The sequence below is a fragment of the Leptosomus discolor genome, chromosome 17 (assembly GCF_034619465.1).
Source record: "Leptosomus discolor isolate bLepDis1 chromosome 17, bLepDis1.hap2, whole genome shotgun sequence".
In the NCBI taxonomy this organism is placed as follows: Eukaryota; Metazoa; Chordata; class Aves; order Leptosomiformes; family Leptosomidae; genus Leptosomus; species Leptosomus discolor.
This window is the reverse complement of record NC_141407.1, coordinates 12,800,657-12,827,777: the sequence shown is the minus strand read 5'-3', so window position 1 is coordinate 12,827,777 and position 27,121 is coordinate 12,800,657. Positions and strand designations below refer to the sequence as shown.

The 27,121-nt window shown below is 39.3% G+C and overlaps 1 protein-coding gene across 1 annotated transcript; it reads left to right on the top strand.

The window, feature by feature from the left end:
• The first annotated feature begins 372 nt into the window (after positions 1–372).
• Positions 373–26,048, top strand: LOC104339984 (serine/threonine-protein phosphatase 4 regulatory subunit 1). The gene is made up of 20 exons (XM_086474639.1): positions 373–389; positions 514–558; positions 7,167–7,299; positions 7,662–7,768; positions 8,365–8,507; positions 9,014–9,160; positions 11,580–11,687; positions 12,792–12,857; positions 13,429–13,587; positions 14,101–14,294; positions 14,650–15,086; positions 18,374–18,606; positions 19,666–19,758; positions 20,262–20,447; positions 20,735–20,896; positions 21,506–21,606; positions 22,818–22,938; positions 23,656–23,790; positions 24,531–24,672; positions 25,628–26,048. Exons 1-20 carry the CDS (start codon positions 383–385, stop codon positions 25,780–25,782), a joined length of 2,874 nt encoding a protein of 957 aa, XP_086330765.1. The 5' UTR covers positions 373–382; the 3' UTR covers positions 25,783–26,048.
• Positions 26,049–27,121: the final 1,073 nt, after the last annotated feature.

Genomic DNA, 27,121 nt, shown 5'->3' with positions numbered 1-27,121 from the left:
CGAGCGCCTGAGACGCAGCCCAGCACGATCATAGCCCTTCCTGAGGCACGCGTATACCCGAGGCCTGCGGGGGCAGCCCCCCGCCTCCCCCACGCCGTGGTTACCAGTAAACCTTCCTCCTCAGGCTCCGCGGACGCGACGCCATCTTGGGCGGCCCGCTGGAGTCACCTGACTACACCCCCCGCCCGCCGCCGCCGCGGTTTTCTTCCCTCTCAGAAGACGACGGTGGGTGCTGAGGGGCAACTTGTCCCCCGGCAGCGGCTGTTTATTAAACCGGCCGTATTTCGGCTGTGCGGGGGCCGACCCGGGGGCAGGAAGTGCCGGCGGCTCCTCCCTTTGCCCTCCCGCTCCCCTCCTCCTCCTCGCCCATGTCCATTCCAAGATGGCCGGTAAGTGGGGCTGGCGGGCGGGCCGGAGGGGGGCTCTGGGGCGGCTCACTCGGGGCTGCCGCCGTCTTCGCCGTAGCCCTCCGAAACCAACCCCCCGGTGTCTCTCTTTTGTTTTTGTTTGTAGGGATCCCTTTGTATTTTGTGGATTTGCAGGATGACTTAGATGATTGTGAGTAACTGTTTTTTATTTTTCTGCTCCCTATTTAGGCCCTCCCCCGTTCTCCTACCCTGGGGTCCTTCTGTCGCCCTCTTTCCCTCTCTGCGTTTTTATCCAGGCTAGGGTGAGGGCAGGATTTTGAGGCTGTTCGTTCTGGTAGGTGAAGGCTTATAGGGCTCACGAGTTACGAGCGTATTTGTGTGTCCGCAGGAGCGCGGCGCTGACAGGGGGAGCGGGCTCGCTCCCTCCCTCAGCTGCGGGCCCTTGGCTCACCTGGTGTCTTTTCACAAGCCTTTGAGTGCTGGCTGACGGGTCGAGCCGCCGCGGGACGGGCAGCCTCTCGAAGCGGTGTTTTGGGGGCAGCCGCCGTCCCGCCGGGGCAGGAGGACCCGCGGATGGGAGGCAGGCCTGGGGCGGCGTCTGGAAACCGGCCTTCGAGGGACCGTCCTCTCTGTTCCCGGTGGCCGCTGACCTGCGGGATTCCGTGTAAACAGCACCTCTAACAATGGCCCACCATGAATCTCTAGGAAAGGAAAACGGGTCTGGCCGGCGGTGGTGTAGGGGATTAGCCCCGCTGTTGTCGGTGGAAAGCAGCCCAGAGCGGCCGAGGGATGTCCGAGCCGCGGTAGCTCAAGCGGGTGAGACTTTCTGGTGCCGTAGGGGCTGCTCAGGACGCCGCGTTTTGCTGTTGCGCGTCCCTGCGGCACCGGCGCTCCGCGGGACGCTGCCGCGGTGGCTGCGGGCGCACCTGGGAAGCGGCAATAAAAGAGAGCCCGCTGTTGTGCGCGCTCCGGATGGCTGGCACAAGCCGGGGGTTTTGGGTTAAGGACCGTGTCGTAGGTCCTAGCCCAGGCAACAGCTCCACCTCAAGCTGGTATAGTCTGGAGTTGTGTTATAGGAGCGGGGTGACCACCTATCGGACACCTTGGTGAGAGCTGGTGCTTAAGGACGTAAATCTTTGACTAATAATTACACGAACTTGTATTATTTTAGAAAGGAGCTGTATATGTGGGGTGGTTCCATTGGCACTTTGAATGCTGGATTGACTTTTTCTATTAAAAAGAATGAAAACTGATGCTTGAGTTTGTTTCTTGTGAGAGACTGTATTTGTTTACCACAAGACTATTATTGCTTAATAGTACTTGAAAATGTGTAACAGATGGATTCCTGCCCCGCCCCCCATTCCAGCATGAATAAGCTGATAGAGGAAGAAGGTGGTCTTCAGGAACACCAGGGGAAATGTTAGAATACAAGCGAGATCTCAAGTATTCTATTGGAAAGACATGGAGGGACATTGTCTCTGTGGTTAGGAGGTCGCTCTGTGGGATTTTGTTAGTTGTTGCTTTCAGTCTTTGCAGTTTATGCATTTCACTAAAGGCAGCAGAAAAAGGGATGTGTTGTTTGTATTTTGATGAAGTTTTGGAAGGAAAAGTTTGGGATCATCTGGGATGTAAGTGATGTATAAATGATGAGATTATTTGTGTACATAAGAGTTCTTGGTTCACTTTCTGTTTGTATTTCTGTGTATTTGAAAATATTTTTAATGTTTTGCTTATACAGATAAATTGTAGCTCTATGAGTCTTAATGAATTTAAAACTAATTAAAAAGCATCCTCCTTTAAGTTATCTGTTTGAAAAGCTAAAAATCTAAAAAAAGTGTAGAAAATAGTACTTGAAATACGCATCTTTAATATATAGGGATTTAAAATTTTGATAACACTGAGAAGTTGCTTAAAAGAGGTACTAAAGGTTATTGCTTGCAGCAGTAAGTAAATATTTGTAAGAAGTCATCACCTTAGATACCAAAAAGGCACGTATCTGTTGAACAGAACTTAAGTGAGAAGGACATTAGCTGATGCGTTTCAGTGTGCTTATGGTGATTTAAAGGCTTCTGCAGTGAGTTCCTCTAGCAGAAGAGCTGCAAGAGTTGTTGTAGTACCTTAATTAAGGGTTGAAAATGTATCTCTGCCCTAATTTAAAAAGCAAAACAAAAAAACCCAACAAAAAAACAGACGAAACCATTGATAGTGCTAATGAATGCTTAGCTATTTAAATTGGTTGGGTCCTTTTGAATTGCTCCCAGTTCCTTTTCCAATTTTCTTCTTTCTGCAGTAAGAAAAAAACAAACCACCCAACCAAAACTAGCATGTCATTTGAGTTCTGTTTGCTGAGTGTGTGAAGTGTAAGCAGTGCAAGTAAATGCAGACTTGCTGTAGCGTTCTGTTATGGGTCTTGGCTGTGAACAGGGGTGACTCACTAGGAGTTAAGTGTTCATTCGTCATTACTGTTCTGTCTTTAGCTGTTCTGTTGACAGTGAGTAACAGATTTGCCTGGTACATCAATTAAGAAGTTTAATGCTAGTTGGCAAAACTCTAGTTTGAGTTGTGAGGCTAAAAACATTCAGATAAAGACAGTTTTGCCGTAAGCAGTAGTAAATAAGCTTTTTATATGGGTCACTTAAAATTTGTGTAAAAGAAATGATCTGTTTCAGGATGAGCATGTAAATAAATGTGCATTTTAGAGTATTATTGAAATCTCATTTTATGATTTGGAAATACTCTTTAAGTTCATTAATTTGGCAAGGCAGTTAGCATTGTGGCATTAAAAGCTGTCTCCTGTTTGTGTTACAGCAGAGTTCTGATGTCCCATCTTACTGAGATACTGTTGTGCTAATCCAGTGGCTAGTCTGGCAAAGAGTTCATGATGCATTTTAGGAAAACCTCAGTGAACTAAATCACTGGAACTAGGTTTTTACTTTCTTACCTAAATTGGTGAAATACTGTTATGGACGTTGCAGATCAATTCCATTGAAACAAGCAGAGTCTGGGGGATTCCTCTGAATATGGAGAAAAGCTGTAGTAAAATCTACCTAAATTCATCAAGTATGTTTGAAACTTGTTTTTTGTTAGGTGAGGTACTGGATCATCTGGGAAAGTAATTAGCTTGATAATGCCCTTTTGTACAATAAAGAAATTGTATTTTAAAAATTGTTTTTCCTTCTAAAAACAGCAGGAGAGAAAATGACCTCCTTGAGCTCATGAAATCACTGCACTGCACTAGTATTTACTGTTTTGTATTGAAAAGACTGGATGGTGGTACTCGCTAATGATGGGGAATTGCAGAGTTAAATCCTGTAACTCTGTAGGTGTTTCTTGCAGGCTCTTAAGCAGCTTTTGTGTCTAGATCAAACTAAGGCATGGTGAGCTCAAGTTCAGCTGTGAATACTTTGACATTTATTCTTGTTTATAGGCAGACAGATTTCAAGCTTGCTTGTTTGATATTAGAGGGGGAAAAGTACTGAATATTTGATTCACCTGTGAAAGAACATTAGATAAGAAATACTAGTTCATTATTTTTCTGTAATTTATATTGTAGTACTCTGGTGTATTCTGAAACTTGTAAGTACCTATGTTGTCTTGTTTTATGGAAAAAGAAAATTAAAATTCTCGAGAGAAGACAAAGTGGATTCTGCCATGATTCTTCCTTACTTGTGTGTACTGAGAGTGTGTGGAAAAAATTTCAGGTATTTAACTCTCTTAATCCTGAGCATAAGTAGTTTGCTCTGTTTTACCTCTGGTCCTAGAAGCACAGGTGTGTACTTAGCTAATTTAAATGAATAATAGAACTACTCCAAGTAGTAACATTAGGCATGTTCATCATGTTTACAAAATTAGTTCCAGGTGTAGATGAACTTAGTTGTGATTTACTTCACTGTCACTGGACTTGGTAGGAATTCTGAAATACTTGAAGTGAACTGATAAGAGCCTTCATTTTTAAACTATTTCTTAATTCAGCGACAGGTGGGCACTACATTAAGTTAATGGCAAGTGCATTGACATTTTTTAAGCTTTAATAAATCTTTCTTTGGATAACAGGTGGCTAGCCTCAGAAGTTAGCTGGTGAAAGAGTGTTCAATCTGGATTTTAAAAATATATATATACGTATATAGTAATTGCATAGATGTAAGGATGGTCAGAGTTGGGTTTGGATATGGGGAGTTTGCAGCCTCAGAAAGGAAATCCACAGTCCTACATACGGTGTATAACTACCTGTGAGCTTTCAGTGATGCAGTAGGTTTCTTTTGAAGCAGCAAATACTGGATGCTACCTCCTCAGATACTGTGCTTGGTGGGAAAGTCTAGCCCTGGAGCATGTGGGCGGATCAATCCCAGACAGATCTATGCAATGTAGATCATATAGGCTTGTACAGATGAATGTTTTGAACCTGACAGAATTTAAAAATGTATAAAGAGCAGCCACTAGAAATAATAATGACTGGTTGAATGGAAATAAGGGTGTCAGTACAATATGTAGTAATTAAAAAAGTCGTGAATAATTAGCATATGTTTGTGATCATCTAGCTGTGGGTTCACTTGTAGTATCTGTTTATACGTTCGAGATGTGAACATTTATTCTAATTCCACAGTTTGTTCTGTTTGAATTGTTGAACTTATTGGTCAGAGCATATTGTCTGCAAGAACAGCAGAATTCAGAATTGCTCTAGTCTTTTAATTCAGCTGGGTTCCTCAGAGACTGTGTGCTTACTTAAACCTCCTTTTTACTTCTTTCCCTGAAGACCCAGGTATACCATTTTGTGCCAAGTATGTTCAGATTATTTCTTCTTTAAATGAGCTGTATTTCTGAGAATGTTTTGGCTAATGTTAAATAATTGGAAAGCAGAGTTTTATATGTGAAATAGGAATTTTTCTTTAGGAAGAAAGCTGAGGCTTGTACCTCTTGGCAATAGAGGATTTTTTTTAATATAAAATGTTACTTATAATGGGTATTAATATAGTTTAGAGCCAAAGTTCATTATGCCAGGTCGCAGATGTAAGGGATTCTTTAGGGAAGAGTGTTTGTAATACAAAACTGGTAAAGTAAGAGTGAGGGTAGAGCTGAAGCTTGATTATCACGATGAAAGTACAGCCATTTCAAGCCTGAAGAAATTGTTATATCAGAGATTGTGGAATTACATATACACACAATTTAGCCCACTGGCAGTTTCAGACTGCATTATGAAATAAAGCTTTGTACTGATTGGGGTGACATATTGGGAAGGACTGTAATTTTATTTTTTATTAAACCAGACACTGAAGATAGTGATTGTATAGTACTTCACATACACATTTCTTAATCTTCAAAGTGTGTCAGTGGGAGAGGGTATTCCTGTCCTTCCCATTTTACAAATAGAGGAAACCGGTGCTGTAAATGAAACTAGCCCTGGTTTGCTTTTAGTTATTTAGCCAAAGCTTTGCTGTTTTTTAGCATGGAGGTACCATGTAGGTTCCACTGCCTGAAGACAGGAGGCCTCTGCCTGTAAAGGCATGACCTAGAGTGCCTAGATTATGGTCTCATAGGCATAGTTTCAAATACAACTTATTTGACTTGTCATTGTGCTTTCAAGTTATTACCACTTTTGTGCTTTCTTTGCTGATTTAAATAGCTAATATTGTGTCCTGCCAATTCAGAAACTGGCTTGTCTTCAGTGGTTGTCACTCTCAGCACATATGCTGTTGGAGAGACTACTTCTTGCATATGAGAAGTCCTATTGGCACCATTTGCATCTACTTAAGTATGATCACAGTTGCTATATTATTTATGTGGTTGAAGTGTGCATAATTCTAAGTAGTGCTTCATTGGGAAAGTTGTAAACCCAGAGCAGGAATATCAGCAACTCATTCTGTAGATTTGGTTGCTGTATGTATTCCTGTATCCATTGCTGAAATGAGAGAATTTGTGTGAAAGATTTATGTGTTGCAGGCATGTTGTTTCACTGTCTTTGTTTAAGGAGGAAGGATTTAAAAAAAAAAAAATTGGCAGCAAAGTTAATCCTATTCCCTCTCCTCTTCACTCTTCTCTTTATCTGTAATCAAGTGCATGTTACTGGATTAGGTGACTGTAAGACTTGGTGAGGCAAATTTTAACAGTTGGCATGGTAATATTTGGTTAATTGCAGTCTGAAGCTGCAAATATAAAAAAAAATTTAGAAAAGAGCAGGTTTACATGGGGAAGTCTGTAGTTGATAGGTCTGCAGTACAGAGCTCTCAGTATATTCACAACTAAGGTGAAGTTGAAGTTTTTCCCAAAGCTACCAGTCTGCTTTAGATGTATGGGACCCAGTAACTACAGTGAGAAAAATAGACCTTGGTAACTTTGAAACAGACCCAAGAACTTGCTGGGTTTAAAGAAATACAGTTTGGAATTGTCATTGTTAACACTTCGGTTTCTTTTAATGAGACTATTTTTGTTTTGAATGTGTTGGTCAGTTTGTGGCATGCAATTTTGTCAGCAGAGCTGTCTTAACTCAGTGCATTAGTCCACTCAAATTGTGAGATAAAATGTGTTAAAAGCCAAGGATTTTATGACAGTTGAAATGAATTAAATTTCGAAGCTTGAATTTACAGGTCTAAATGCAAGTGTTGTTCTTGACTCCATTAGGTATAACTTCAGATTTTTCTTTTGTAAGCCATTTCCAGTGGTATACAGCTACTTTTCCTTTGAAGAATAGCTCTAAAAAGAAATAGTTATTGATATAGTGAATTTGACACTGTAACATCTCTTGCTGAGTCTTGGATTTTTACTTATTTATTTATTTTTGGGTTACTCTTCTTGTCTTTCAAGTTGGATTTGAAGATTATGGACCAGACTGTGATAGCATGAGGATAACAGCTTTCTTGGATATTCCTGGGCAGGATAACTTAACTCCTCTGGCTCGTCTAGAAAAATATGCCTTCAGTGATAACATATTTAACAGGTAAGGGTACAACAGCTGCACTTGATAACTGATCTGATAGCATTGTGGATGTTAAGGTGTCACTACTTCTGTTGTTATTCTCCTAAGAGCATGCCTAAAATTATTTTTGTTTGAATAACTTCTGTATAACACTTCCATAAAAAAAGACATTTTCATTCTTAGTTATCTGAGTAAGATCTCTTGACTCCATCTCTTGTTTTGTTGGGATGTGGAGAAACTGTGTAACTGGTGTATCTTAATGTTCAGAGAAGAGCTTGGTCTCTTTTTAAGGTGCTCATTTACATTTGATAAGTTCCCCGTGCATCCCATCTACGTGTCGTTGGCAGGGTATTAAGGCAATTGATATGTTGTTCACTCCACAGACAAATTATTGCCAGAGGTCTTCTGGATGTCTTTCGAGATTTCAGTAATAATGAGGAAGACTTCCTGACTGTAATGGAAATAATGGTCAGGCTCTCTGAAGATGCAGGTTTGAAAGTTTGTTTGTGCTTGGTTTGGGTGGGTTGTTTGGTTGATTTTTGTTTTTGTTTTTAATTTTTGTAACTTATTTTACGTAGCTGCAATAACTTTTGGTTTTGAGAAGGCAACGAGTGAACTAAAACTACATAATCTAACAGCAATATCTGCCAGTGAAAATGAGATGATTTTTTTCCTGGTTTTAAAACAGTTTGTATGATAGGTGTATAAATGAAAGGCTTTTACTTAGTACAGTGCCCAAAGTAGTATTTTTCAAGGATTTCATTACATCTGAAGTGTGACGGAACAGTTGTGCATTTTAATACCTCATGTGCATATATTCATGGTGAAGCTAGTGCTCATTTTATCTGGTTTATTTGGGACCTGTTTATTTAGGAGCTGATCCCAAGTCACTGGACTGTGATGATATATGTTGGGCTGTTCTGTTTTATTTAGCTTTCCTTTAAGAACAGACAGTCTCAGTGGTGATATTTGAGTATTTTAATTTTCCTCTGTTATGAAAACATTAAAGAAAAAAAAATGCTGCTCTTAAGGTACTTCATCTTAATTTCATATTTACTGATGTAGTTTTGACTTCCTTTTTATTAGAACCAACTGTACGTACAGAGCTGATGGAACAAATACCTCCTATTGCCATTTTTCTGCAAGAAAGTCGACCAAAATTCCCAACAGCATTTTTTGAATACCTTATGCCCATAGTGGTGAGATACCTCACAGACGTTAACAATCAGGTAGGAAAAACAGACAACATGAGTTGAATTGTTGGAAAATTCTGTATGGTTCAGTGAATTGAAAGCATGAGGAAGAGATAATAGGAAAATTCATGTTGATTGATACCTAGCTTTTACGTAGTGCCTTGTGTTTATTGGTTTCAGCCCACTTTGCTAGGGAGGTCTGCATTTTGGTTTTTATACTTTCCTTAGCAGATAATGGGAAACTTACAGGATTTACCTAGCAGTGTATTGACGCAGGCTGTTACAGGAGTCATGCCTTACAAGTCCTGTCTTCTACTTTGTCTTTTGGCTGCACAGAATAGGATGAAATGTCGTCTAACAATTATATTAAACTTCAGTATTTACTACTAATTCCTTACGATGTTAAAACTGAGAGTTTTTTCTGTTGTTTTTTTAACTTACACCTGTGTGTTCATTGAAAATGTGCCTTTTGTGGTTCTCACGTCAGTAAATGTTGTTTTTATAGTGACGTACTTCTTTTGTTTTGTTTGTTCTGTTAATAGGTTAGAAAGGCAGGTCAAGAAGCACTGCTTATACTGCTAGAACAAGATCTTGTTGCTCAGAGTGACATTGAAAATAAGGTGTGTCCAATTCTGTTGGATCTCTCCGCTCCTGACAGTGACGATGAGTACAAGGTGGAAGCTGTGAATGTAGGTGAATTTGGAAGAAATCTTATCTCTTCACTTTTTTTAATCGCTTTTGTTTTCTGTCTTTAGTGCTACTATAAAGCTCTTTTAGAATATAACAACTTTGTGTGAGATTTTCATAAGCACAAAACCCAGAAAATAAAAATTGTACTTGTGTTCTTAGTGTCCTGAGAGCTCAACGTTAATCATTGAACTTAAACTTTCTATACCATTACTATTTCACTTTGTGTTATTCCTTCTGTATTTGTTAGTAGCCCTGTTGGAAGTTGAGAACCAGCTGTTGTGACGGAGTTGAAGCTTAGGTGTGCTGACCTGTTAAGCCTTGAGTCTGTAGGTTTCTTAGATGTTTGTAGTGTTGAGCACCATTGAAACAATGTGAATTCTCGAAGAATTTGAACTTTTGGGATTCGGGACTTGATGCACTATACTGAGAGGTTAAAAATTATCTTAACTGAATTCAAGAAGAAAGCAAGGTCGTCCTCAGTACTATTGTACTGAGCACTATTTACTAATGCCTTTGGCTAAGCGTAGAGGTGCTTTGGGTAACCTTTCTCTAGGTCATACCTTTTGTGTGATGAGGAAATCTGGGCTTCTGTGTCAATGAAGTGCTTGAGGAACCTTTTTGAAATGATGCTTCTTGAGAATTGAGCTATACAGTACAGTAATTTGGAATAAGAATGTTATTGTTTGCTTAAAAATGTAAAGTATCAAATCTCCAAACTCAGTAAAGTTTTTCCCAAAATGATGAGGGGCTTTTTCCTATAGATGATTGATGTGTTGATTACTTGAATTGAATATTAACAACTACCATTCCTTTTCATTTATAACAGTAATTAAGATGAGGTCCAGGAATAGTGCTGACATTAAATAAGCAATCAAACCTTTTGTGTTTATTCATTAACATATTTGAATTTTTAGTTTATCACAACAGATCTTTAATTTTTATTCTGAAGTTTTGGAAAGATCAGGTTTAAAGAGACCATCTTTGTACTTCAGGATGCTAAAGGATTGTCAAAATGGTAGCCAAATAACTTTTAAAATGCAGTTGATTCTTGGCAGCCTTGTTTTAGTTCTTAAGATCGTTCAGTTCTCCAGCAAATTCTTTACATTTGCTCTACCAGGTTTCAAAGTAATGTTGTAAATGTATAAATGATGACCTGATCTTAATTCTTAAGCATTTTGGAAAAAACATTGCCTGTTCACTTTCAAGAAATCACTTGACTCAACAGAAAAGTGCTGGTGTGTAATTACAATTCAGCATGGATATCTGACACTTGACCTGTAAAATAGTTTTACCAGCTAGATTTTCCTCTTCCTTGTTTGGGAGTTGGGTATTGTTTGGGCAGTTTTCCAGGGTGACATCTGAGTACCAGATGCTTTTTAGGAGTTTGAAAATTTGTAGGAAAGACCTTAAATGGTGTCTTCCTTTGTAATAGAATGCTAAATAAGAACTAAGGCGAATGTTTCTACAAGTAAAGCTTATTTTTCATGGAGGTAGAAAGCTTCAATAATTTTTGAAAATTAAAAATAGCAGGATGAGTACTGTTACTGACAACACTTGTGTAAGAATTCAACTCCTGGTGCTGCAGGCAGGACAGTTAAGTAGGAAGGAGCATGGGAGCCTATTCCTTTTTACTGTTGCAAATAGAAGAATGATAGCAAGTTATCCCAGAAAGTGGGAGCTGAAAGGAAGCAGATGATCCAAAGCACCTGGTTTTCACAGCAGAAAAGTGGTTTGCAATGGTGGTTGAAATTAACAGTTCCTCAGAGAAAGCTACATTAATGAGCATGTTACTACTTTCTTTAATTATGCTGCAATGTTAACTCCTAAGATTTCTGAGGATGATTCCTGTAAAGGATGCATTAGCTCACTTATATAACTGGTTTGTCTTACTCTCCCTTTTCTCTTCTGTTGTACGGCAAACTTTTATCATGTTGTCTGAGCCTATAAAGAGCTGGAACTGTGTTTGTTTTTAAGTATCTGAACAGTCCTGTTCAAGCCAAGGGGCTTACTTGCATACTTAAGCTTGAGATACTTCTAATATGCTTAAAGACTGTGACTTTGTATGCTGGCTAGTGTAGTGGAGCTTTTGTCTTCTCCATACAAAATGCCAGTGTATGCTACACTGTAAAACACCTTGAAAATACATTTGTTAATAAAAGTCTATTTAGCTGGATAGAAAAGACAATTAATTATGTGCAGAAATGTTATGTTCAGGCATAGAATTATTTTAAGTAAAAACTATAGTTCTGCTTTGCATGAAACAGGTGTATGAAGAGACAAGTGATGTGTAGCAGTTAAATCTATTTGATGATAGGGGCTCTCTTGCTCTCAGAAATAATTTTTAGGAGGAATATTTGGCTGTGCTTACAAGTTTTATTATTTTCTTTTCCTTACACATATCCCCTTCTTGATCTTCAGATAATCTGTAAAATGGCTTCTATGTTGAGCAGAACTACAGTTGAGCACATGCTCCTTCCTCGTTTCTGTGAACTGTGCAGTGATGGGAAATTGTTCCAAGTCCGAAAGGTTGGTGTGTTTCAACCCTGAACCACTTAAAAATGAATTTGCATGTTGCTGTTCAAATGCTTTCATGAATAACTTAGTCATAAATTTAGCTGATGGACTTTGAAAGAGTATGGAAGAGCAGTTGTAATTTATTGACATGGTTATAGCTTCTGTAGTTCAGCAAATGGATAACAGTCCTTAGTGAATAGCTTTGGTGTAGCAGTTAGACTTACCTTGCACATTTAATAGTTTTGCACAACCTTTTTTTTTAAGCCACCTCGCTTGGTTATAGGATGTGAACAAGTTACCTGATCTCTGCCATCTTATTTCAAAAGTAGAAGTTCAAAAGCAATAGATATGAGACATCCTTCCTTAAAAAATAATAATAAAAAAATTTAAAAAATATATCCTGAAACTTAATTTAATTCATGTTTTAGTACCAAAGGAAACTTATACCATAAGAAGTCTTAAAATATTTGAGTAGACTTGAGTGTTGTGCAGAACTTTAGCTTTGTCCTTAATATAAGCTGCACTTGCTGGAATTTGAGCTGCATTATAGCCTTTTAAACAAGCATATAGAATGAGTAAGTCTTATGTTAACATGGCCCTACCTTAATTTATTTCAGATTTTGGCAACATCTTTTTCCAACATGAGGGAATGTCCCTTTTACCTTAAATACAGCATTTGTAACGTACTGTACATGGCACTAACTTGAGACCTTGATTCAACTTTGCTTCACCGAAGATAGCTCTGGCAGTACACCTAAGTCCTGACCCTAGTATCATATTTTAGTTTACTTCAGTTTTGACAGCTGCTGTTCAAAGTAATTTAAGTGTTCAAGTAGGCTTATTAATCCCTTTTAATGATTACTGAAGTAAATGATGCTTTTCATGCAGAAACCTTATATTACTATTGATTTCAAAGGCATGTGGCTTATGGAAGCTTGCTCTAATGAGTCTTTGTTCGGGATGAGTTAATATTACAGGATATTGTTACAGGGCTGAAATTTGAATAGTCAAACATGCAGTTGTTACATGGGATAAATAATGCATGGTGAAGTTGATAGTAAAACTAATGCACTTGAAAGAGTGGAGAATGACATTCGTGACTTTTTTATTTCTTAGATTTGTGCAGCTAATTTTGGTGACATTTGTAATGCAGTTGGGCAAGAAGCCACGGAAAGACTGCTGGTATGTAAAAATCAAAATCCATTCACAAGACTTGTATTGATCAGTTCAAAAGGTTTAATAATGAGTTGTTTTATTGTCATCTGTGTAAATTAATCAGTGTGCATGTGCTTTTAATTGATTTGGCTACAGCTTTGGTTGCAATTATATAGCAAAACTGGGAATGAATAGGAACGGAAAGTTTTTATTTTGCAAAACATTTTTTAAAATGTAACTGACAGTGCATCTATGTATGTACACAGACACTTTAGAATTACTGACTCTTTCTTTTTTTCCCCTGAACTAGATCATAAATCAAGTTACAATTTCAGGAAAAATAGGCCATTAATAAGTCTTTCTTTTTTTTTTTCTTAGTGCATATAGTTATACATAAAATACTAATGAAGTAAATGGCAGACAGATAGTTTTTCCAATTTCTTCAGTTAATATGTTTTTTAACATGTCTCTTTCTTTATTCTTCACTCATTCTCTCTTGAGTTATCATTGTCTCCAGTTTCCGAACAAATACCTTGATAGTAAATTGCTGCAGTCTTTTTAGTCTTTAATTGGTCTTGTTTTTGCTTATTTTTGTCAGATTCCCAAGTTCTTTGAACTCTGTTCTGATAGCGTTTGGGGAATGAGGAAAGCTTGTGCTGAGTGCTTTATGGCAGTGTCTTACACTACATCCCCAGAAGTTCGCAGAAGCAAACTATCCCCGCTGTTTATCAGTCTCATTAGTGACACTTGCAGATGGGTAAGAACTTGCTCTGTAACTGATGCGTCTTCCCAGGCAGATCACACACAAATAATGGGCAAGTCAGAAGTGTGCTGTAAAAGTTCTCTAAATTTGCTGGGATTAGAGTCTAATCTACTAAAATCTGATCTCCTCTGAGAAGATGGTATCTTAATTTTCCCTCTGTACTACTTGGAATTTGTATCAACAATTTTTTTTGAGTGTAAACACTCTTCTGAGAATAGGTTGCTTGTGTTAAAGGTACTAGTTGAAGTAGATAGTGACATCCTTTAAATTTACAACTTTTAAAAGATTTCCTTACTGTGATTGTAGGTACGTGCTTAATATTCTAACACCCTTTGCTTAGGTGTCACTTATTTGCTGATTGATAATCTGTTATATTTGCTATTAAATGAAGCTGTTATAGTAAGAATCAGTTGGTTCTTACTAAAAAATTGAACCCATTTTTTATCTTTCAGTGTTAACTCTGTGGGAGTTGCATGAATCTTGACTGTTGTCTTTATACTACCACAGGTTCGTCAGGCTGCTTTTCAGTCTCTTGGCCCATTTATTTCTACCTTTGCAAACCCTTCAAGTGCTGGTCTTTACATTCGAGAAGATGGGACACTGAGTATCCGACCATCAATGCAAGATGTGAATTCCAATTCCTGTCAGCCAAGCAACAATATAACTGTGATGTCCTCTAGTACAAATGATACCTTGTCCAGGTAAAATCATGGGAAAGGTGTGGTGTAGTGAAAGGGGGAAGAAGGAAGAGAATTCTTTTCATTACTGTTCAGGGATAAAAATCTTGACTTGAGAATATAGTTCTAGAAAAGATCTGAAGAGTGAGGTCACGCATGTGTCTGAGTTTAGCCACATTATTGAAAAATTCACTTTGATGGCTTCACAGGAGAGTAAATGGAAAACTGGTGGAGGAAAGCATAATAGTAACGTAAATTCTGTCTGTTTGCAGAGAAAATAAGCTTCTGCAGTTAATTCTGTCTTTTATGAAGTATTTCACTGAAAAGTATTGTTACAGAGTTAAGTTTCATTTGGATAACCGTGTGTGTCTGTTACCAGTTTGGAACAACCAATGGAAATCAAACCAGAATCATCGAGTGAGGAGACTTCAGCTGAAGTTAATACAAAGCTCTCCATGGAGAACCTAAGTAAAGATACGCGGGAAGAAAGTTCAGCTTATTGTACCAATCCTGGAGAAGATGTGTCTCAGTTGTCTCAGGGTGACAAAGCTGCTGCTGGTGTCATAGAAGTCACTAAGGACAGCAGTTTTCCTGGAATGAACTCAAGGCTGCAGTCTGCTGAGGATGTATTTAATACTTTTCTATACTGGCGCCCTCCTCTGCCTGATATAAGTCAGGATCTGGAGTTGCTTCAATTCAAGACTGAAAAGCACAAAGATAGTTGCTCTGTGCCATGTAATAACTGTGTTGCTAGTAGTGAAATAAAAAAAGTTCTGGAAAGCTTACAGGAGCACATAGATGATCCGGATGTTCAAGGTGAGACTCTGTAGCAGTAAAATCATATTTTCTCTGAGCAGGCTTTCTCTTGGCCTTTAGAAAACCCTTGACTGCATTTTAATTAGCTTGGTATTCATGATGTGATGAGACTTCCTTGAGTAGTAAATTATAGTAAAAGTTACTCAATAGCCTTTCTCACAAGACCTGACTTATTTCTAGAACACCTGGGGAAGTGTTCTAGCTCCTGTTTGCATGAGAAGTAAGTTGGCTCTAACTGCTAAAGGGGAAAGAGCTCGTGGAAATTTGTTACAACCGTTTTTAATTTAAAGTACTGTTAGTACTGTGGCTTTAGGGACAGAGCTACCTATTGTTACCTCAGCGCAAGACAGACATGGACCTGTTGGAGTAAGTCCAGAGGAGGGCCATGAAAATGATCAAAGGGCTGGAGCACCTCTCCTGTGAAGAACGGCTGAGAGAGTTGGGGTTGTTCTGTCTGGAGAAGAGAAGGCTCTGAGGAGACTTTATTGTGGCCTTTCATACTTAAAGGGGGCCTATAAGAAAGATGGGGGCAATCTTCTTTGCAGTGCCTGTTGCAGCAGGACAAGGAGTAATGGTTTTAAACTAAAAGAGGGCAGATTTAGACTAGATAGAAGGAAGAGGGTGGTGAAACACTGGCACAGGCTGCCCAGAGAGGTAGTAAAAGCCACATCCCTGGAAACATTCAAGGTGAGGTTGGACGGGGCTCTGAGCAACCCGATCTAGCTAAAGATCGTAGAATCTTTTAGGTAGGAAAAGACCTATAAGATCATCAGGTCCAACCATTAACCTTACACTGCCAAATCCACCACTAAACCGTGTCACTAAGCACCTCATCTACATGTCTTTTAAATACCTCCAGGGACGGTCACTCCACCACTTCCCTGGGCAGCCTGATCCAATGCTTGACAACCCTTTCGGTGAAGAAATTTTTTCTAATGTCCAGTCTAAACATCCCTTGGTGCAACTTGAGGATGTTTGATCTCATCATTTGATACTTGGGAGGAGAGTCCAACACCTGCTTCACTACACCCTCCTTTCAGGTAGTTGTAGAAAGCAGTAAGATCTCCCCTTGGCCTCCTCTTCTCCAGGCTAAACAACCCTGGTTCCATCATCTGTCCTTTCTAAGACTTGTGCTCTAGACCCCTTACCAGCTTTGTTGCCAGTTCTTTGGACTGAATCCAGTGCCTCGATGTCTTTCTTGCAGTGAGGGGCCCAAAACTGCACAGAGTGTTCAAGGTGTGACCTCACCACTGCCAAGTACAGGGGCACGATCACTTCCCTACTCCTGCTGGCCACACTATCTCTGATACAGGCCAGGATGCTGTTGGCCTTCTTGGCCGCCTGGGCACACTGCTGGCTCATGTTCACCCGGCTGTCGACCAGCACCCCCAGGCCCTTTCCCGCCTGGCATCTTTCCAGCCACTCATCCCCAGCCTGTACTGCTGCGTGGGGTTGTTGTGATCCAAATGCAGGACCCGGCACTTGGCCTTGTCGAACCTCATACAGTTGGCCCCGGCCCATTGATCCAGCCTGTCCAGATCTCTCTGCAGAGCCTCTGCAGATCCCTCAAGCAGATCAGCATTCCAGCCCAACTTGGTGTTGTCTGCAAACTTACTGAGGGTGCATGTGATCCCCTCATCCAGGGCGTTGATAAAGGTATTAAATAGAACTGTCCCTGCTCGCTGCAGGGGAGTTGGACCAGGTGACCTTTAAAGGTCCCTCCCAACCCAGACTATTCTATGATTCTGTGATTATCAGCTGAGTTCACTTAATATTTAATTCAGTGAGAGTGACCCTAATTTCAAGTCCTCAGCCTCCCCATACAAGCCTGTTGATAAACATACTGAAGTGATGATGGCCTGATAGCGGGATGCAGATGTGTTTCCTGGGCCAAATCCCTCTTGACAAGCCTGTCATCCACAGTCAAACTCAGTTTCTTGTTCCACTAAGTCTCTTGAGTACTCTAGTGAGCTAAGCTTTTGTCTGCCCATTTATTCATCCCATCTTTGAATGCGAAGTCATACCTGCAGAAACTACAGCATCATTTGGATTTCTTGCTGTAGTAGTGGTGAGTAGTAAGCCGATTGGCAGTGTGATGTATTTAGGTGGCTCCCCATGGAAGGGAAAATAAAAAATTCTGCACATGTGAGGCAAAGGATCAGAAAGAAAGGGGAAGATTTAAAACAGGAAGAGGTGAAAAAATTAAAATTTAAAGCAGTAAAGGAAAAAGTGGAAATTCAAATGAGTGAATGAAAGTGTAAATGAGTTTTGGAAACAAAAGACAGAGTAAAAGCAAAAGGAAAAGAGCTAAAAACACCATTATGTAGAACTAAGACAAATGCTGAGATGTTAGCCTGACAGCTATACAGCGAGAACTGAGGGGTTTGGAGAGGCATGGGAGAAAACAGTGGAGAAGACTTCTGCCCTGCCCCCCATGGCTTTAGCAGAATGGTCTGGCTTCCTTTCTCAGAATAAGGAGATGTGGGTGTTAGTTTCTGTTTTCCTCCTGCTCTAACTGCTAAAAAACTCATAAATACACCTGTAATCCATCCTTCTGCCTTTTAAAGTTGTCTGTTCCCCTTATTTCTGAAGTATTCTGGTATTCTTCACCTTTAAAATATGCTCTAATGTTTTGTCTTGAGACTGTGCTTGCAGTAGGCTTGTGCAGATGTAGCTAACTCAGAGTGTCTGCATTCTCAGCTCTTAGTAACTTCATGTTCCTAGCAGCAATGTAGCATAACGTGCAAATACCTTTTGTCCTAACTTTCTCGGTGGTATAGTGGTAAAACTGACCTTTTGTTTTCTATCTACTTCTGCAAAACGGTTCAGAGATGGTTTGACTAATTCCTTCCTCTAGATAAAGTTTTTCTCAGAAATGTTTTAAATGCACACTGATGCCTTTTCCAAGCAGTTGAATCAATTAAAGAATATGACAAAAAGAATTTGTTTGAAAATGTTTGACTGTATGAAGAATGGGAGGTGAACCAGTATGCTGTGATACCTTGTTACAGGGGATTATTAGAAATATCTTTCAGTAGTAGAAATTGGTAGAATGCTCCTGCTGACAATGTTGATACATCCAAATTGTTGCTCTTAACTTGTGATGGTTTTGTGGAAGAGTAATGGGTCTTTCCTTTCTAAGAGCGACTGTTTGCTAATGTACCATTTCTGTGCAGCTCAGAAGAAAACAGCTCTGGGCTTCTCTATCTTTTCAGATTAACTAATTACAAGTTTAATGCTTTTAAGTGCAGAAGGGAGGCTGAATAGTCTTCTTTTGCTTCATGCAGCTCAGGTCCAAGTCTTGTCTGCTGCTCTCAGAGCTGCTCAGTTTGATTCTGTTGGTGACTGTGAGACCAAAAAAATGGAAGAAAGCAGCAGCAAAATTCAGAACAAAACTATTTCGGGCGGAATGGCTGTTTCAGATGCTACCTGCAACCAGGTGGAGGAAGACAGTCTTTCATCCCCTGCCTCCCTGGGTAACATCAGTGAGCAGCCTATCTCCAGTACACTGAAATGCACAGTAAGTATGCATTGTGCTCTGTGTCCGAAATGAATCCTTACCAGCTGGAGAACTGTGTGGGTTCATGGAGTCCCTGGCATAATTGACCCACTTCTGATCGAAAGCCTTTGAATGTTACTGCACTGTAACTGTCGTACGCTGCTTATTTTAATTAAAAAAGAAAAAGAAAAGCTATTGAGGGTATTATTTGTTTTTGCACATGAATTATGAGAGTTAGTTTTGCAGTAGTCTTGTAGGGCTTTCTTTTTTCAGATGGTATGTACCACGTACAGTCTCAGCTTTTCCTGTAGTGAAACTAAAATTAGTCTTATCTCCAGACAGGAGGTTGAATCAGGTGCTGACACAGTTCCTGGTTACTATTTCTTGTTTATACTGTAAAGATAGGAATAAAAAGAATTGTTTGCACAATATTTAATGTTGCTGGAGCTAATCATGAAATGTAAAGAAAAGTTTTCCTTGTCTGTGAACAAAAACTGCCCATAAAATCTGCACAAACAAAAATACTGTGTGCACTTTCAAACTTGGTGTGTTTTTGATCTTTTAAACTTTTTATTTCTTTTGAAGTTTTTTGTTAATATGTGGAGAGAGGTGTATGCTTCATAATTTGGTAGGCTTGGGAGTTCCCAGCTGTTTGTTCTAAAATAAGTAGAGCTTTTATTATGGTATTGACTGACTTGGAGCAACCACTAAGCTGTTTCATTTAATATAATCTAAATTCATGCCAAGAAGAAAAACTATTTAAGAGTATAGTAAAAGTAGACATCCAAAATCTGTATGAATGTTGGGTTTATTGTGTTAAATCAGATTGTTTTTTCTAGAAGTAAGTCTAACTGCTGTTCCCCTTGTTGCTGCTAAAGTCTTGGTAGTGTTTGTCTTAGTGTACAACTCTGTCTTTTCATACTTGTAGAAACCCTCTGAATAAGGCTTTGCCTGTAGGAGACTTTGTCTGTAAAAGGCTGCTCTGTGTCTGAGTTGCGTTGTTCTGTAGTGCGATGCTTTGAATTGCCCCAACCAGCAGTAAGTCTAATTCATTTCACTAGCTAGTACGTCCTTTTACAGGCCTCAGAGGAACAACATGGAGGAACCAGTGTGTTATTAAAGAAAGAGCAAGAAAATAATCCACCATTTGAAGATGACAAGTCGAAATTACAGGTGATTAAAATCACATCTAACTGCTTTAGTGGAGTATTGGATATGGTTCATCTCCTTAATGCAGTGATAGCTTTTGCCATTGATCAGTTGCAGGATGTGAAGAACTGCTATGGGCACGTGAGGGGAGCCCTGTTTTAAATTGGAAAGCTAGAAAAATTCTCTTGCCTTTTTGGTGCCTTGGGGGCAATCTGCAACCAAGGTAGGCACTGACAATATTGCTTTGTCACTAGATTTACTGCTTGTCTTCAGCAAAGAAGAAATTTCAGTTTGTTTTGATAAAGTAATAATTACTGTTCATTGCTGACTGCTCTATCCTAATGAGAGGACAGATAACCATAGGGGTCACTGACACTTTGTAAAGGTAGCCCACAAAAGGGACATTGTGCTACTGTTTGTGTTTAGCTGCCACATGGTTAGTAGCAAGTGAATACTGTAGCCCAACAGGTGTATTTTCTTAAAATAAAAGAACATGTGTGTTGCTGATGTACTGCCTCTGTCTACAGGATATCATACCTCAACCTTTATTAGACCAATACCTGTCAATGACTGACCCAGCTCGAGCCCAGACCGTTGACACTGAAATAGCCAAGCACTGTGCATATAGCCTTCCCGGGGTGGCCTTAACACTGGGCAGGCAGAACTGGCACTGCCTGAAAGACACATACGAGACGCTGGCCTCAGATGTACAGGTAAAAAGAAAAAAAAGTGTTTTAATGATAAATCAGAGTTTTGAGTAGCTTTTTTGTTCAGTTTGTTGCACTGAAGTTATAACATTATGTACTTTATTATAAGGGATTAAATGTGCGCTAAAAATAGAAAATTCAAGATTTAAATCAGACTTCATGAATAAGATTGACACTTTGTACTGCTGTGTAACTAGCCCTGTTGCTTCTGCTCTCTCAGTCCTCACACAGGCGTAGTTCAAAAGCTTCTTTTAGTTATGGTGCTTAATGTAGTTCACTTAAACTTTTTGCAGTGGAAGGTACGTCGCACACTGGCTTTCTCCATACATGAACTAGCAGTTATTCTGGGGGATCAGCTAACAGCCGCTGATCTGGTGCCAATTTTCAATGGATTCTTGAAAGATCTGGATGAAGTGCGTATTGGTGTCCTTAAACATCTGTATGACTTTCTGAAGGTAGGAAAGTGTAATTTAATTTCTCAAGATAAAATTTCTTCTCCAGTATTAGAGAGTTTTTTAATGAGATGTGCAATATCTAATTACACATTTAGTTCTGTGCAGTACTGCCATTTTGTATGTGCCATTTAAGATCCCTCGCTTCTGTCCCATATCCCAACAAAATATCAAAACTCTAAACCCTTTGTAAGTGTGTTTGTAAATGCTCCTAGTTGTTGTAAAGGAGTTAGTATTTTGTGCAGTCCAGCTGGAGAGTTGGACCATGAACAATTTGTGTTTGGGGCTGGGAAAGAAGAGAGCAAGCAGATCCTGGTGGGCTGCTACATAATGAAGACCACAAATCCTTAGTTTTTGGCTGCACAGTCTTATGCCCAGAGATGGTGCTTTGATGGATATCCTTGCAGAAGTGATGACTTAATGTACTTTTTTGGGTGTCAGCTGTGTGTGTCCAGGCACTCAGCTGATCGTGCACAATTTCTAGTAAGCATCTCATGAATGATCACTTGCTTTCAAGTAGGAAAATGCACATGGGTGCAAATAGACTAATACACCAGAGAACTGCAAGTATTGAATTTTATCAGGTTTATACTAGTAATGTTTTTCCTTTAGTTACTTCATGCAGACAAAAGGCGAGAGTATCTTTACCAACTTCAAGAATTTGTGGTGACTGATAACAGCAGGAACTGGAGGTTTCGTTACGAGCTGGCAGAGTATGTAATTTTGTTAACTTCTGATTTTTAGTCCATATTACTGATTTGGAAACAGTATTTACATTCAGAAGTTAGCACACCCTAATTAGAAGCTAAAAAATGACAAACATCTTTATTAAGGAACTGAACTTAAAAGGCACTGGCTGTTGGGGTTTTGTTTGGTTTTGGTTTTTCAGGTTTTTGTTTTGTTTTGTGGGGTTTTTTGATTGTTTTGGTTTTGGTTTTTTGGCAAGTTTTGTTGTAGTCAAGCGTAACTGAAACTTAAGTCTCTGATTATACTGAAATGGAGATCTGGTTCGCTTGCAGCTTATGAAGTAGGACTGTCTGATAAATACTGTTCAGTGGGGTTTCAGATTTTATCCTGTTCTAGACTGCTTTGCAAAAATCTGTTAAATGTATGTACAAACCCATTTTTCTAATGGGTATGAAAAGAAAAAACAGTTCTTGAAAAAAAACAGTTTATTCATTTGTTATTTCCGTGTGACTGGGTGTATAATGGAGATAGGGTAACGTCCCACAATTCTCCTTCTACAAGCCCTGTTGATATTTGAAGCACCCAAAGAATGTTCGTAGGCATAGTTTGCAGCTAAAATCTGACCTTCGTCTTTATCTTGTTGCTTTGTTTGGGCTACTGAGGATTTACTCCTCCTTAGTAGTTTGGCACAACAAATTGAATCTCACTGCGGTGCAAGAACGTTGTACAGCAGTTCCCTGACACCTAGTGGAGAGCTGTCACTTTGTGGCTGGTTCGTGCATGGCTGATGGTAACACGCTGGCAGCAGTGTGGTGGAGTGAGTTCTGTGCAGTTCCAAGATGTAAACTATTTTCTGAAGTGTAAATTTCTACACAGAAGTGAATCTTCTGGTTTTTTACTTTGCAAGAAAGTACGGGATGTTGGTCTGAAGTTGCAAAGAAACTTCTCGTACTTCTGTTTGTAGCTTTTGTTACTGTTTGGGACAATTTTTGGTTCATTGGTACGTCTAGTTTGCATCAAAGCTTCTCTTGCATTCCTTGATGGATTAAAGCATGTACTTCTTTAATACATGTGTGGACCATTATAAAGTAAAGAGAAGAACAAACTGTTCAAGTGCTTTGTAATATCCATGGTATTTTCGAGGCTCCAAATGATCCTTCCCTGTGTTTACAGATGATATAATTAGAGCAGGTTAGTGTTGCACTTGCTGAAGTTAATCACTTTCTTTGTGTTTCAGGCAGCTGATCCTGATACTGGAACTCTACAATCCCAACGATGTCTATGACTACTTAAGACATATTGCACTAACTCTCTGCTCCGATAAAGTTTCAGAAGTTCGGTGGATCTCCTTCAAACTGGTAGGGGATTTAGTTCACTTCCTGGCAGGAGAGGAGGAAAATGATCCTTGAGAGGGACACCTGAAATCACTCTGTTTTCTTTCAGACAAGTAGGGTGAATACCTACTTGTATTGGTAAACAGTATGGAAAAAAGTGAAATTAAAACTTTATAAAATGTTTTGAGTTGTCAGACCTCCATAGATACTAAAATCTTTCTCTGTTGGTTGTATGTGAATGATAAATATATTTTCAACTGGATGAAAACAAGGATGTAGAAGATTTGGGAGACCTTCCCCCAGTTCTGGGAGGAAAAAATAAAATCACTGGTCTTTCCTCGAAGTTGACTTAATTTGTTATGAACTGCATGATAAAGCGATCGTCCCATAGGTTTACTGAATGAGTAGAAAGACTTCTTAATTCTCTTCTTTTTCTTCATGGTGCCTGGCAAGAGGTGTTATTTTAATGGTGGTCTTAATTTATTTTAGTGTGTTTTGTTTCCTCTGACCAAGCAGCTTTTTTAAAGCTTACACTTTCTTTTCTCCAGAATAAGCAAAGTGATTTATTAAATCCTGTGAGCATAGCTGATTACACTGAACACAGTTTTTGGTGTCCCTTTGTAAGATCCAAATGAAATGATGGATTTTTTTAACTTTCTAAGGGCTACAACCTACTCATATCTCCTGGGTTTTTTGCCCCTCCTTTTCCCCTTCCCCCTTCCCCCTTCCTTTGCTTCACAGGTTGTAGCGATACTACAGAAGTTCTACGCAAACAACGCAAATGCACTGGGATTAAATTTCATTAACGAACTTGTAGTGCGGTTTCGTCACTGCTCCAAGTGGGTTGGAAGACAAGCTTTTGCCTTCATTTGTCAGGTTAGAATGTTCTCTCTCTGTGTTTCTATGTGTACCTTTAATTTGGGGCTCTTCAGCAATGTGATCAAAACTGAAATTTGTACTCTGTTTTGTTGTCATCCTTTGGGCATTACGATTCTGTGAGTTGACCAAAGACAGTGGCAGAGTCGGTCTGGTCTTAGTACTGGCATATGGCTGTCCAGTTTTGAAGCTGTGCTCCTTGTTTTGTCTCCATCTGAAATAGCTGGTCCTTGTATTTTCTGGCATCCCGGTAGCAAAGTCAGGAATGAAGTCCTAAATGGAGATGACGTACTTTGACATGATAGGACAGAGGTTCACAAGAGCTCTTCAGACTACCACTGGGTGATGGATGCCAGGAGCTCTTTCCCTCTTTATTTCTACTTACCCACCCCCCTCCAAAACAAGAATGCTTATCTCGGTAGCAATGAGGAGCAAGGGTTGAATGTTGAAAGGCAAAAGGGTGATGACAGGCAAGAGAAAAATATTTCGTAAAATACAGTTGAAAGAAAGTGATTGGCTCTTGTTGGGTCATCTTCAGATGAACTTTAGAGTGGCAAGAGATGTTTTCATAACGGTGTTTGAAAGGCTGTACTTAATTCACCAACATAGGGTGTATTTGTTCAGACTTAAACACTGACTTTTTTCAATAGACAGGCCAAATTAAGGACAAGATGGAAAGGAATGGCAAGTATATTTTTAACATAAATCCTGCTTTCTTGTGTTCTGTGTTTATCCTGTAGGCCGTAGTAGAAGAAGAATGTATGCCTGTCGACCAATTTGTGGAACACTTACTCCCCAGTCTTTTAAGTCTTGCTTCAGATCCTGTGCCAAACGTCAGGGTTCTGCTCGCCAAGGCGCTAAGGCAGACGTTATTGGAGAAAGGTGTGGTCATCCATTTCCTTTGAAAGAACTCGCCTCTCACGAACGCTGTCTGCCCTCTGCCAGCGCGGTTCTCTGTAAATTGGCTCAACTGGTAAAAGGCTGAGTGGTTCTGTTTCTACCGAAAACAGAATTATACATTGCAGTCTGGGATACTGCATTCAAATTCAGATTTGGGAATGTAGATTCAGGAATGTATACTGCAGTGGCTTTTCTGTCTTAGAGTATTCGATCGTTGTCCCTAAAGGGCCTGAAACTGGTGTCAATAATGTGGCACTTGCCGTGTTTCATCCGCTGGAGGGCAGTGACGTCCTTCTTCAGAGCAAGAAGTACTGCAGTGGCTGGGTCTTGCTGCAGGTGGTTATTTTTGGTATCTGTGATGTGTATGGCAAATACATTTTTCTTAAACATCACAATAGATTATTTTGATATATTTCAGACTTTTATGTTAATGAAGTAGTTGTCCTTGGGGTCCTTCAGGTGAAGTGTTCTGCTTTTTTTCTGAAATTGTTTGCTTTGTCATTTTAGTCTTAAGCTAACAGTTGTACTAGGAAAGAATGTAATTTTGTGCTGCTACAATTTCCTGCGTTAAATTCCTTAAACAAAAAAACGAGCTGATCTCTGATTATTCAAAGGAAGGTGCACATAAATCTATCTTTTTTTCAGAATAAATTATGGAGAACGTTTTGTAAAGCATTGTGCAATGGCAGCTTCCTAAGCTTGCTTTACTTGTTGCTATATTGCTGTTTAGGTCTCAGCAAAAAGAGTTTCTCTCAGCAGTACTGAAGTATCTAATAAGATGAGTACAAACTAGCATATTTCTGTCGGCTTCCTTGGCTATATGTTGGATGAGCTTCCCCTGATGGTTTTGGCATCCTCTGTATTTCTGCACTACTTATGCCCCAGAGTTTATTCTTTTGGCTTTGATTAAAATTCTCTATTTCTCCCCTTATTCTAGCTTATTTTAAAAGTGTCGGCAATCCTCATCTAGAAGCTGCAGAAGAGACCATTCTAGCCCTGCAGTCTGACAGAGATCAAGATGTGTCCTTCTTTGCCACCATAAAACTAAAACAGAGTAACATGGACAGTACTACCATTGAAAAACAGAACTAACAGGTTACTCTGCAGTGAAACGCTGAACGTCAGAATGGTTATTACCTTATGTTTGTGGTTAGTATCAGTAATGTGGACAAATGAGAAGGTTTTTGTTGCCTACTTGAGCTGGAAAGGGTCTATCTAGAAATGTTATGATCTTCATTTCCTGACCATGTTTCCTCTGATACGCATGAGTAATTCCTTTTGGTTTTTTCTTTATAAATGTGGGTGATAACTCTGTTCTCTCCTGCAGTTAAGTATTGTACATAAAGTCTTACACCATACTCAGTGTTTCAGTGTAACTGAAATTCATGTTTCATTTTTTAAGAAAACATTTCCAGTAGTAGGCAGTCTGCTATAAGCTTAAAATGGTTTTTAAGTCTTAAAACCTGATTATAGCAAACTTCCATGAAGATACTCTTTTCTCACTTCTATTGTAGTTTTTTTATTGTTTCAAGTATTGTTTTTTAACTGAAAAAAGTGTGAGTACTTTTGACTTTTTACAAAAAAAGATGACGAACTTAATTCTGTATCAGTGGGGGGAAAAAGCTCAAAAATCATTTCATTTTATAAAGTAGTTAGTCTGCTAGAATTAAGGCATGGTTCATTTTTACTTAATATAATGTGATATTTTTCAAAGCACAGAGAGCTCGAGATTCTTGTATATTGTGACTTTTCTATTAATTTGTTGTTTCTGAGCTATACGCTTACAGATGTTAACGTGTGTTTTTGTTACTGCTGGCTCTCATAGTCTAGGCAGCCTGTAAATTTTCCAAACTGAAAATGCCTCGCTCTGCCCCAGCAAAGTTCACTTCATTTAAGGGATTCAGCTCCTGCAACGTGCTGTATCTGTAGAAGGATATTACAGAATTTTACAGACTTAAGTTCTGTTCTGTTTTCATAGACACACCTCATTTAAAAAACACCTTTTAACTGGTCTAATGTTCAGATTGCGGACAGCCTTCTAAAGGACCTCTAAATTCTGAAAAACCCCAAATAACAAATGTTCAGGGGAAAGGTGGTGATGCAGTTTGCTCTATGACTTCAGTTGATTGTATGGTGAGGTTTGGGGCAAACAACAAATGAAGGTTATTGAGATCCTGAAGCTTAAGTAGGACGTCTTCTGTATATTTAAACAGGTGTTGCGGAAGAAAGAAAGAATATACTGGTAGAACAGAGTTCTTTTAATAAAATCGGATAGCTTCTGACCAGTTTGAAAATCTGCAGGTAATGTGGGGCTTGGAGAAAAAAATAGTCTTACTTTTTTAGATTGTGGATTGGAACTTTGTCCTGCTCAAAACCTAATGCTTAAATACTAAAGAACTGGTTTCATGTAATAACAGTTACTTTCCCTCTG

Bases quoted from the DNA above. Each gene is read 5' to 3' on its own strand.
- LOC104339984 (XM_086474639.1), top strand. The intron at 11,688-12,791 runs GTTGGTGTGTTT...TTTATTTCTTAG, and splicing joins AATTGTTCCAAGTCCGAAAG to ATTTGTGCAGCTAATTTTGG. The intron at 24,673-25,627 runs GTGTGGTCATCC...CCCTTATTCTAG, and splicing joins GCAGACGTTATTGGAGAAAG to CTTATTTTAAAAGTGTCGGC.